Source organism: Aptenodytes patagonicus, chromosome 3 (assembly GCF_965638725.1).
Source record: "Aptenodytes patagonicus chromosome 3, bAptPat1.pri.cur, whole genome shotgun sequence".
Lineage (NCBI taxonomy): Eukaryota > Metazoa > Chordata > Aves > Sphenisciformes > Spheniscidae > Aptenodytes > Aptenodytes patagonicus.
In genome coordinates, this window is record NC_134951.1 from 8,756,596 (window position 1) to 8,769,810 (window position 13,215).

General features: G+C 45.1%; 1 protein-coding gene across 1 annotated transcript in view; it reads right to left on the reverse strand.

Annotated features, from left to right (window-relative positions):
• The window catches only part of FKBP1B (FKBP prolyl isomerase 1B), a 47,909-nt gene extending 35,438 nt beyond the window's left edge, over window positions 1–12,471 (reverse strand). Inside the window, exons 1-2 of the mRNA XM_076335421.1 lie at window positions 12,366–12,471; window positions 9,074–9,121 (exon numbers count right to left, since the gene is read on the reverse strand). Of these exons, the coding sequence (XP_076191536.1) occupies window positions 9,074–9,121; window positions 12,366–12,402 (85 nt within the window). The 5' untranslated portion in view covers window positions 12,403–12,471. The remainder of the gene's footprint in view (window positions 1–9,073; window positions 9,122–12,365) is intronic.
• Between the last annotated feature and the right edge of the window lie 744 nt (window positions 12,472–13,215).

The following is a 13,215-nucleotide window of genomic DNA, read 5'->3' on the forward strand; positions in this document are numbered from 1 at the left end:
ATATAAGGAAGAAATTCTTTACGATGAGGGTGGTGAGACACTGGAACAGGTTGCCCAGAGAAGCTGTGGATGCCCCATCATTGGAAGTGTTCAAGGCCAGGTTGGATGGGGCTTTAAGCAACCTGATCTAGTGGAAGATGTCCCTGCCCATGGCAGGGGGGTAGACTAGATGATCTTTAAAGGTACCTTCCAACCCAAACCATTGTGTGATTCTATGATATAGAGTTGGCAGCTAGCCTATGAATTTCAGTCTCAGATCCTCAACCTTCAAAATAAATTTGTGGGAAAGGCTTTTCCACCAAAATTATAGCTTTCACAACAACAAAAATTTACTTCAATTCTTCAGGCTGAAAATTGTACATTCCAGTCTGGAAATGGCAACACTTCATGGCGATGCCTCAGGAACTTGTCCACTGCGTGACTCATCTTCTATTTTCTTTTATGTGCCCTAGATATGGCTAGATTTCACCTCCCAAAGCACAAGGCCCTCCTCTCTTCCTGGAAATCCCTGCTTATAGGATAAACAGAAATTTATCCACAGAGGATAATGAAAATATAAGTTCCCATAACTACAATTCCTATATAGTGTTATAGTGTAATATCCAAACAACCACTTGTTTGTTTTGTGGTTTGGTTTTGGTTTTTTTTTCCTAACGCAGGGTAAAGAATTTCAACAGAAAGCTGCTACTTTTAATGTTGCAACAGCAGCAACTTCAATGGGTTTGGAAGTAGCAAAATAGCAGTATTGCTTTGGTCATTTAAAACTAGACAGAACCAATGCATCAGGAAGTGTATTGTTTGTAGCAATCACAGACTGGAAAATGAACTAATTAAGTGTTAGGCCTTTTCCTCTGTCCAGGAGGAAACCACCCTTAGCAAACCAAATGTCTTCAGTTTCTCACTGAGAACAGAATAAAAGAAGACTATCTTGCTAAATCAAGGCAGTCGCATCATTAAATGTGCAAAGGGAAGTGATTTAGAGCAGCTAGAGACAACTAAGAACCAATAACTATGTAGGATTAAATGGAAAAGATCTGGAAGGGGAAACCAGACTTGGGATACCATAAGCAGAGACAGAGGGAGAGCTACAAATCAAATGTGCCTCACAACCACTGCTGTAACACCGAGTTTTAGACGACCCAGGATGTTGGATGGGAGATAAAGGACTACACTGCCTGACTGCATGGATCTGCTGCTGCCTCAGCTACAAAGTTCTACTGGCTCTGCCTGATGACACCAGGGCTACAACACTTAAGATCCTTTGCACTGAGTGATGTGCAAGGGAGTACAAACTTCTGCAGCCAGCAGTCTTGTGAAAAAAAATTAAGTAAGATTTACAATGCCCTTGAGTAACTAAAGCTAAATAATATATCTTAATTGAGAGATGTCGCTTTCAATATAAAGCCCCCTAGCCGTCCCCTGGCGCTGATTCAGCAAGACTCAGCAGAACTCATGCCAACGCCGAATCGCTGCTTCCCGCAGCAGTATGCGTTTCCTCCGAGGCCACCCGTTCCAGCGCCAAAAGACGGGCACTGTATGAGCTCCTTGGCAATGGTCCTCCCCGGGGATCTCCCACGCACATCACTGCAGCACTAGGAGCAACTCACCGAGCTCTGAAGAGCACAAGCCTGCAGAGATCGCCAGCCACACAGCGACTGCTCGGGTAATACACCTGAAATGTGGCTGCCACGTATCCACTGCAGAGAGATGACACCGCATGTTGTCTAATTAAGCAAATACTACCCCTTCCACAAACCCCGCCTAGCTGAGATGCCTGACTTAGGAACCGTATTAAGCTCTTTATCTAATCAATAGAGAGAGAGGTATATCCAAAGGCTAACTATTTGGGTAGCCTAAGGTAACTAAGCTCTCAATTTAGACTTCTTAATTAGGTAAATAAGGTGATGTCAGTTCTATTTTGTCAATAAAGGGAGACAAGCCCATCACTGGTGCCAGCTGATAAGAGTTTCTCATTTAGCTGATGTAGTAACCATTTGTACATTTTACACTAACAAATACTACTCACTGCACAGTTGTTTCAGCAATTCTTTGATTTTGGGGGGCATAAATTATTAGAAAACGATGTCATTCTTGTGATGACCCGGAACTCTAATGATCAAGAATCGATGCAACCCTTTCAGGTTCTAGTCCTTAAATATACGTATGAGCTGTAAGTAGGCAGAGTGGCACACTGGGATCACTGAAAATAAGCGCAAAGAGGACCCAGCAAAAATATTTTGTTTAAAAACAGCAATCTAATTTTCTAGAAGATGGCACTGCTTTGGATCAGTTCTGAGCTTTTAAAAACTTGATGAACAGAGGCTATTAGTTCTCTGGTACTATGCAAAATCTGCTTTGCAAACTTTTTTTTAATATCTTGAAATCCACTTCTTCAAGGCTTTTATGAGGTAGGAGTAGGAGGTTTAATTATTTGCTAGCAGTTTCATTTCTATGCACAATAGGAAGGGAGCACGATGCTACAATCCCCCCGTGAAAGGAAATCCTGTAGAGGTTAGTAGGTGCTCCAAAATCAAAGCTAGCAGTCACCAAACCATTCAGCATGTTTCATGCTGGCAGAGAAGTCTCTGTCAGGGGAGAAAGTGTCCGTGTATGTTATCTTGAAGAAATCTCTTTATCATCTTCTTTACTCTGCAAGAAAAACTCATCCTGTCGTTTTCCTAAATGAATATAAGACAGTGTTTACAGGCAATCCCCCTTTCCTTGCACAAAGCATATTAGCAGCTGTCCAAATAACACCCCAATGCCATGGGGACTGCCTTTTAGGGGAGAGACTTCCAGTTCTTAGTCAAACCATTGCTTCTCAGCTGAGGTTGCCAATAAGAATGCTGTTGGATAATTTCAAGCTCCTTTTCTGTTTCACCTACCCACATTAAATAGCATCTAACACCACAAGTAAATTCAGCGAAACCGATGGGCACAGCACACAGCAATGCAGCGTTCAGTGCAAAGGAGGAGCAACTGGGAAACTTGAGGCTACAGTTTATTATGCTGATCCCTTTCCATCAGGCAACAATCTGGTATGTTCATTTTAAACTAACTCAGCCGCTGAAGCTGCTACATTTTTTCTTACAAATCTCTGAACCTTTTTTATTCATCAAATCATTTTTTCGCGTCAATAGCCTCTTCTTGCAGCGAGTCTCACGGTACCTGCAAACATTAATTTCATGACAATTTTGAGAGGCACAGCCCCCTTTTCTGTCAAATTTTAAAAATGAAAGAGCAAGTAATATACCTGAAATCAGTCACTAAGCTGGCAGAAAAATGCGTAGGAGAAATCTCTTCTCCTCGAATTTTTGCTTCTGGACTCTGATCACTATCAGGCTGAGGTCACCGCTAAAATATTTCCAGAGGTAACCAATCTACATTAAATAAGCAAAGATGAGAATTTTACTCCTTTTATTGAGAGAGTTTTAAGACTTGCAAATCGTTTCTGAGGGGCAGCAAAAGACCACGTTCGTCACCGAGGACTAAAACTACTTTTTGCAGTTATGATTCACCAAAGGAAAAGGATGCTTCTAAGTGCTTAGCTGCCACCAAGATCTCTGCAGAAGTAAAAGGCTTTCATCCTTTCAAACCAGGGCAATTTGAAGACATTACTTTAAGCAAAAAAATACAGAAAATTGGTAGGCCCCAAAAGATGGACAGACATCACACTCTCCTGGTATCATATATCTTGGGAACATGCTCGATAAAACAATTAAGTTCTTTCTAGGTAAGCAAGATTTAGCTGGCTACAATTCAAGGCTCAATTATGATGTCTGTTACAATACAATTCTTATTAATGATAACTCTAATTGCAGTGTTCGCTATCCTCTTCCAAACCCAGCTAGACAGCTTCCTGGAGACAAAGAATTTTGATTAAATTCCTTACTTAGTTCAATTTTCCTCTCAGATACACATGCACAGCTCCCACTCAAGTGGTATAGATGTTTCTGAAAGCGGGACCAGAGAAATAACAAACTCCTGTACTCACCTGGCACAAAATGCTTTCACACGAAGCTAAGGTACATCCAGTCATGCAGATACTGAGGCTCATGGACAAATATATGACACTCTGCAAAGTTATTCTGAATTTACGTTAGTCTTTTCGAAAGTATGTCAGTATAGACAAATCTTTGGCTATTACTACATACGCTTAAGACTGGGTTGATTTTGATCCAAGAAAAATAGGCAGATCTGTCCTCTTTCTGGCAAGAGTTATTTCAAGGGAATTGCATTATATATGTATTGTGTTAAATGGAAAATGCTTTTTTTAATCATGATAAGCATATTCTGTAAATTGCTGTTAATCTGCATCTATGCAGTATGCTTTTGTTATAAAAAAAAAGGCTTTCAACTTTACAGACACAACCATAACTCTCAACACTACACCACTGCCAAAGCTAAAGAAACAATATAAAGTAATTAATTTTGGTAATATATGGGAAAAGAAGATGATACGAGTTTGTCCTCAGATCACTAGGAAAAGAAAAATTAATCATTTGTTCTGCTTTAAATAAAGACCTGCTTCCTAAAACAGAATGAATTTCTACAGCTCAGCTGATATAAATGGAGTAGTATTCATTTATTTCAATAGGGAATTTCACTTTAAGCATTTAAAAAAAATATTTAAAAATCAACTTCTCAGTATTGAAATATTGAAGTGGAGAGGGAGGTGCTGATCTCGCCTCCCTGGGATCCAGTGATAGGACACGTGGGAGTGGTTCAAAGCTGCACCGGGGGAGGTTTAGACTGGACATTAGGAAGCATTTCTTTACCAAGAGGGTGGTCAAACACTGGAACAGGCTTCCCAGAGAGGTGGTCGATGCCCCACGCCTGCAAGTGTTTAAGAGGCGTTTGGACAATGCCTTTAACAACATGCTTTAACTTTTGGTCAGCCCTGAAGGGGTCAGGCAGTTGGAATAGATGATTGTTGTCGGTCCCTTCCAACTGAAATATTCTATTCTATTCTATTCTATTCTATTCTATTCTATTCTATTCTATTCTATTCTATTCTATTCTATTCTATTCAAAATGTATTTGGTGCAGTTTTGTGGCCATTGCCCTAGCTTAAAAAGTCTATGCAAAACCTTCTCTGATAGAAGTCCAGTTTAATAAGTAATTAATGATTTAATGTGCCTTCATAGTCTCACTTAAACAAGTCTGTTCCAGCACACTACAAATACTGAACATCATCAGTTCCTTAAAAAGGGTAATTGTATTATTATCGCAGATTTACAGGTGGCCAAGGAGAAAGATGAAGAGGTTAACAATTCAGCTCTGCCACAAGCTACATGGGAGAACACAAGAGAATGTCAGCTCCAAATAACTTGGAAAAAAAGCTGCCCTCTCACTATTAAGAGCAGTATACACAAAGCTTGTTTGAGGGCACACCATCATCCAGCAGGAGGGCCAGGAATGGGACTCGGCTTCCCGGAGTGCAGGTTTTACCCCCCAGTCTCTAGACAGAGCATTCACAACCTCAGCAAAGGTTTTGTTGAGGGGCATTTCTAACTGAAAGTCACGTTTTGTATCACCTTCCCAAACCTTTGAAAATTCTGCACTGCTAATTCCCGTTACCAGAGTTGACAAATTTAAATCACAGGCAACAAAACTGCAGAAAATGCCTCCATTCTGTTGATACGCTCCAGGACTAATGACACGGTAATTTGTTTACTTGTATTACTATCAGTACTACAATGTAACCTGAAGACCCAATGAAGATTAGGACGCCATTACGTTAGGCATGAAGAAGGAGGCAGTTCATATCCCAAATTGCTTGCAATCTATCTACATGAGGCAGACAAAGTACAACTATCATTTTGCAGATGGAAAACAGAAGGAGTAAGCAGATTGCCAAAGGCTTTCAGAAGCTTGCTCAATGAAATCTCTGACAAAAACATGACATAAACCATTGCTGCTGGAAATGCATTTCAGTGCCAACGCACCACCTTATCTATTAATCCTATTACTTTAACATTGTGTCAGGTAACTTTTGAGACACAACATAGATGCTGGATGAGAAGAAGAAATTATTATATTTGTTGTATTTCTTAACAAAGATAAAACATATGGGAATCTGACCACACTCTTCCATCATATACTAAGGTCGGGATTCAATCACAGTCCTATCTAATCTTCTGCAATGATCTGGAGCATCTATTTGTGTACTTAACTCAGGCTGTGCAGAGCTGAAAAATTAGCAGGTGATTTACAGTACCAAAGTTAGGCACTAAGGCGTCTTATGTAGTCAGAAAGGGCAACTAGGTACTTTTGAAGGGTAATCCAAAAATCCTGCTCTAATTGTAAAGCAGCCAAGAACTACTCCTGGGGGTGGGGGGGGGGTGGGGTGGGGGGAGACTAAAAGATTTGTTTAAACTAAGAGGTTCCTTCTAAACTGTTCCCTAGTGAGGTTGCACCTTAACTCCTGCTGCCACTGGAACTTAGGTCTGTCCATTAAGGCATCACAATGCATTTGGGAATCAGACCATGAAGTCTGCTCCTGAGATTATGCATCTAGTTGAACAAGGAGAGAAAGAGGCAAAGCTGCCACATAAAACAGCCTAATAGCTGGAGCGCTGACAGCAGAAGTGTAAAACTCAATCACAGTTCTCCTTCATCTTGAGGAGATTCCAGTTCTCACTTCCCACTTCTCCGGAACATGTAGGGTCATCAGACTAGAAACTACCCTGCTGAATCCCTACCTTGGCGATGCATGAATCATAAGATCCTGGAGGTTGAGCAGACAGGACTCTAAAGTTCTGCCAAATATCTAGGGTACCAGCCTTTGGTCCTCTCTGGACTTTTTCTGCATGGACTGGCAGGACAACTCATGCAGACAACTTGCTCCTAAAAACCTTTTTCCCCGAAGACACTTCAGATGCAAGCTACAGGCCTTTTACTCCTGTGGGCTCCCCACAGGCCATGTTTTTGACTGAAAGTGGCTGTCACTGCTGTGCTTGATGCTGGGTTCAGAGCTGTGCTCAGAGCACTCCAGTGAGGTCGGGCTCCTCTTGGGATCCAAATGATCTCTAGAACTTGGTGGAGTCCAGTCACTGCATAGTTCCCTCACTTCCCAGACTGCAACGCCTCCCTACAGGTATTTGTGCCTAGCTCCAGAGTGACACGTAGGCTGAACATGGAGACAACCTGTGAGTTTTACATGCTCCCAATATTAAGCAGCTCTGGAAAGCAGGACTTCTGGATCATTTCTTTGCACCTAGGTGTCTTAATTTTTCCTAACTCCCATTTAGGTGACAAGACAGATGTTCTGGATATCTCTGCGGACATCTCTGTAACTTAGCTACCCACTTCCCAAAGCAGGACCCGCAGGAGTGTGGGGAGGATAAGCATTAAGTACGGCGAGGTCTAATGAGATCATATAACTAAGACAGAAATCATTTCAAGATGAATCTCAGGCATATCCGGAATCGCATCAGTATAAAAAGAAGTTATATTGTATTCAGACAAAATAGTTTTATCCCTGCCCATGGCTCGGGGGTTGGAACTAGATGATATTTAAGGTCACTTCCAACCCAAACCATTCTATGATTCTATAAAACTTGACATTCGTATTTCATCTTTCCCACATGACTACGGACCACTGGAAGAAAACTCTTTATTCACTAACCACGGGCTCCCTTTAAAAATATTACCACCAAAGACTGCTTAAACATTGCAACAGCACTGGAACTGAGGCGATGAGCTTTTTCTGGTATTTGTTCTAATCTGGGAGTTAGAGAGGTTGCATAGCACCAATAGCAAGATATATGGAGGAAGCACAGTTCACGCTGGAGATTGATTTAATAAGTTTTCATAAAGTCTTTTATGCCAAAAGTCAGCTTATGATAGCCTCATCTAAGACGTTATCTAATATCAATAAAAGTATGCAGCATCTTGTTATCTTTCCACATTCACCGTTCACACTCTCTCCAAAGTTATCCAGCAGAACTGTACTTTGTGGGAGACACAGACCTCAAAGTTTTTTGCCTATTTCAGTTCTGTCATTTAAATTTATCTGGAACTAACTGGGGGTGGGAGGTGACAATTTTATTTCATAAAAACTTTTGAAGTTTGGACCAGAACAGAAACATATCTTTCAGCGTCTTCACAAAAATAGTTTCAAAACATCTATTTTCAGACCTAAGTTACAGAGGAATGTCTGTATGAGCTGAGACTGGCATGGGAGACCTATGTGTTTAACTCCCAGTTCAAACTAGAAATCCTCATCAGATCAAATACCTTGAATATACAAACGTATAGGAGCTTAAATCCAGACATCATATATTCCAAGCCAGTGCGCTAACTCCCATATAACCTTCTGAAGAGTGATATTATTAAAACTATATCAAAAAAGCTTCTTGAAAATACAAATAGGTTTACTTCATTAGTTATATTTACTAGGAAATGTTCCGACCATGTTCCATAGAAAATGGCAGCTCTTGATGTGAACTTCCCAGCTGGGGACTCGGACTGCAGAGATCTTTGCATTCTTTTGACAATTTACATAACTATATACAAAACATAATGTTACAAACAGATTTAAAGGACATTTTCCCTCCGCGCAAAGGTAAAACAGCTCCATTAACCAACTCGCCACTTAAGATTCATACAAGTCTATAAAGCAGGTGTTAAATAGACCTTGTATTGATCTCTTCAATCTGGAATGAATTTTACTGCCAATACATAGACACATGCTTTTAAGATACATACAATCATTAATTGTCTGTATTAAGATCAGAGGCTGGAAAAATATGAACACAGCATTTTCACTGTTTCATGCTCGATTTCATTAGCTAGTATAACGGCTTAAAGAATCAGGTCCACAGCTTCATCTGTGAACCTCTCACCATTGAACGCTACACTTGGCAAATTTACTAGCATGCACATCTAGATACTGTATCCTAAACTGCTCAGCTAGAAGTGAAATATTCAGGAAAACCATCAGAACATATTTGAAGGGATTACGAGTGACAGAACAAAGCAAAAAAAAAAATACAACCACATGTGAAATGGCAATCGCTCTTGAACGCAAGGCAGTTGGTATCGAGAGAATATTCAGAACATGCCTTACCTGTGTAGTGCACCACACACGTCTGACCCTTCTTTGGAAATGTCCGTCCTGTTAAAATTATAAAAGGTTATTCTTTTATTTTCTCTGACTGACCTGTGTGGCTAGGCAGGTTTATCTTTTAAGAGGAAAATGCTAGGCTGACATTTGTATTGACTGTGCGTTATCAAATCACTAATATGCAAGACAGGAATGGGTCTGGTTTAGGGTAGAAGGTCCCAGCTTGGCTCCTATTTAGCTCTTAGACCAAATAATATTTTCCTTATGTAATTTTCCCTATATATGTGCGCATTATATATGCATTTATATTCTGTAAGTGCAAAAGGACTGTCAAAACTTCACGGATTATAACCTTAAAATTCTCACAATGTTTTTGGTATAATTTTTCAAATAAAGTCTTAGTTTGACACTGTGAAAAATTCCACTTGCATTCACATTTCTAATGCCTTTCACTCAAGACAGCTCTAACAAGGGCATCTTTAATTAGCAGGGAAGGGTTTTAAAAAAATTTTCACATACAAAGGCAGTTTAATTTTGTAGCATTGGGCAACAGTAAAGCAGTGATACACTGAGTTCTTGGAAGAACCTGGTAGCTCCCCCTAAAATTTTCATACTGAGAGGAAAAGAAGGCTTAAATTATTTTCTTGCCACTGGAAAACAGAATTACCATTTCCATTTTACCTGCTCTAGGTACTGCCAAAGGCACTAAAAGCTAGGGGAGGATTTTCCAGGCTCAATTAGGTGCCAATAGCATATTAAAGCAGCTAACCTTGATTTCTCAAGTAACGTTGGCCAGGGGAAGGCCCAGGCTCAGAAGAACTTAAATGTATAAATGAGACCAATTATTAAGGAACATCCTTGCCAGAAAGCTAGAAACTGGGGATTCAGACAGAAACTGAGGCTAATATCTTAGTTGGTTTTCTGGCCTCTTTAGTCTGAATTAACATGATAACAAGTTACGCATTACAGGGTGCATCGCAGGGTATAAAACATCAAGTAACACATAAGCTATGTACTTGGGGCTTATATGCCAAAACCACCCCGAGCAGTAAATGGCAGGAGGGCAGGCTAATATGATGAACTGAGATTTATAACATGAAATTGAGACGATGGTGCTTCCAAGCGTCATCTGAACAGCCTTGTTCATCAGCTTGGCTGGCTGGAGTATCTCTAGCTGTGGGTTGCACAAAGCGTGGTACAGTAGGTATACAGTCAGGACACCACTGTAACCTTAAAGTGGGATTCATCTCATTTAACTGTAACCATCTGAAACACAGGCAACTATGGTATGCCAGTCTCCTGGGCTCCCCTATTGACAGTGGAGAATTAGCAGCGCTTTGAAAGAAACCCAGCCTATCCAGAGAATCATGGAATCGTTTAGGTTGGAAAAGGCCTTTAAGATCATCAAGTCCAACCATTAACCTAGCACTGCCAAGTCCACCACTAAACTATGTCCCTAAGCACCACATCTACACGTCTTTCAAATACTTCCAGGGATGGGGACACAACCACTTCCCTGGGCAGCCTGGTCCAGTGCTTGACAACCCTTTCAGGGAAGAAATTTTTCCTCATGTCCAATCTAAACCTCCCCTGGCACAGCTTGAGGCCATTTCCTCTCATCCTATCGCTTGTTACTTGGGAGAAGAGACCGACCCCCACCTCGCTACAACCTCCTTTCAGGTCGTTGTAGAAAGCGATGAGGTCTCCCCTCAGCCTCCTTTTCTCCAGGCTAAACAACCCCAGTTCCCTCAGCCGCTCCTCATCAGACTTGTGCTCTAGACCCTTCACCAGCTTCGCTGCCCTTCTTTGGACATGATCTTTCAAGGCAAGACAAATTATTCTCAGGAGATGACTACAGAAAAAACCTAGAATACTGCTTTAGACTAGCCAGCTAACCTGAGAAAAGTTATGCGAGATGAATCCTACCCTTGATAAAACAGGTATTATTCAAATGATGCACTATTATATAGAGATCGGAGAAAAGGAATATCAAACCTTACTGACACATATTCCGCTGTGTGAGTATAACAACAGCAAAGTCAGTGAAGCTACATCAAAGCTGAATTAAAAGCAGAGATTCTCAAGACTGCTGACTAGCTGTGGTTTTAAGACAGTGTTTAGAGTCAGCTGATTTTGATTAAGACTTGCAACCAAGAGAAATAATCCATATAACCTTATTTGGAATAGCATATTTCTTACAAAGACGGCCTTGATATATTTAATAGCTAGAAAGCACTATTACGAGGTTAAGTTCCACCCTTCTTTCTACTCTCAACCCAGCAACGATACTTATACCCACATAAGTATTCTGCTTTTACCTCTGTGCAACCAAGAGAAGAATTTGATCCCCAGAGCTAAAAGGCACTGAGGGAGAAGCCCATTAAAAGCATACACAAAGAAAGAAAAGATACGGGGCCAAGAAAGTTAAGCTGAGATCGACCTAAACAAATTATTTACGGTTGTGCATCAGCCAAGGATGAATCTGGCCTATTATATAGATACATATGGCTGTAGGTTAGAAATGACGTCCTCTTAGAAAAGCAACCCCCAAAACCTTATGAAATGGTATTATAACGCCGCAGAAGAGCAGAACAAGGCGAACTGGCTCTGGAAGGAGAGCCTGCGCCAAGCAGAGGTTATTGCCACCCGGACCGCACCTCAGCCCGCACCAGCATCGCACGTTTAAGCGGGAGGAGGCAGGCGGCCCGGCCGGAGCGCCGCTGCCACGCCGGGAGGGATGCTGACACAAATGGCCGGTGACCCCCGGCGAGGCCGGGCGAGGAACCGGGGAAAGTTTGCGGCAGGGCGCGCTCCCCGCCGAGCGCCGCGGCCCCGGGACGCGCCCGGCCCCGCCGCTGCCCCCCGCGCCCGGCCGGCTGCACCGCGCTCGGGCTTGTGCAGCTGTCAGCGGATGCCAGAGAAAAACCCCCAGCCCCCTCGCCGTCCCTGCTGCTGCTGCTGCCGCCGGGAGCCGCGGCGCTGCCTGCCGGGGAGCCGCCGGCTTCCCCCGCCGCCGCCGCCGGGACCCCGGGCGGCCGCCTCTCCCCGCCCTCCCTCTCCCGCATCAGGGGTACGTGCCCGCGGGGGTGGGGGTGCGGGGGCGGCCGTGCCTGCCCTCCCGCACCCCGCCGCCTCCCCGCACCGGGGCCCCGCGCTCCCGCCTCTGCCCGGCGGCGGGGACGGCGGCTCCCCCCGGCCTCGGAGCCCCGTGCGACAGCCGCCGGGTCGGGTCGCCGGTCGGACGCGGGCGCCCCCGCCCCCATGCCGCAGGGCTGCTCCCCCCACGGTCCCGTACCGTCTCCCGGAGAGATGGTCTCGATCTCCACCCCCATGGCGGCGCTGGCGCGGCTCGGCTGGGCTCGGCTCGGTTCAGCACCCCTTGGCGCGGCGCGGCTCGGCTCGGCTCGGCACGGCCCCGCTCCCCGGACCCCCAGTGCAGGCATGCCCCTCCGCGGCCGGCTGACAGGGGCCTCCCCAGCTGCCCGTCAGCCTCCCGCAGCCAATGCGGGGCAGGGGCGGGGAGGCCGGGGAGGGGAGGGGGCGCCCGCCCCCGCCCGGAGCGCCCGGGGGCCGCCGCGGCTGAGGGGCGCCCGGCGGCTGCGGCGGCGAGTCCGCTCGCCGGCGCGCCGGCCCGGCCGTGCCGGGGGTGCTGCTGCCCTCCCCCGGGCAGGGCTCGCTTTAGCGGGGGGCCCCCGCCGGCTCCCCGCGCGGTGGTGCCCGGCGGAGCGGGGAGCCCGGCGGACCGCTTCCTCGGGGGTCTTGCCACCGTTCCCCCCCGCCGTCCGACCGTGCCCGCCGCGGAGCCTGAGCGGCGGGAGGGCTTCGGGCGTGTGCGGGAGTTGGGGGTAGCGGTGGGGCGCTCCCGAGCCCGCTGCCGAGCGCAGGCACGCCGGGCAGGCAGGGGAACCGGGCAGCGCGCTCCTAAAACCGTCCAGCGACCGGGACGGGTCTGAACGCGGGTGCGAGGGTCGGCATTTTCCCAGTTACAAACAGCCACGGAGGAAAGCATCCGTACTTGCACGTTGCGTTTGAATGCCGAAGTGAACGCACACCCGCTTCTGTTGGAGCAGCAGGAGTAGGGGCAGCGGTACCCATCGGCGGTGCCCCCCCGGCAGCAGCAGCGGCAGCTCTCCAGCAGGCCACTT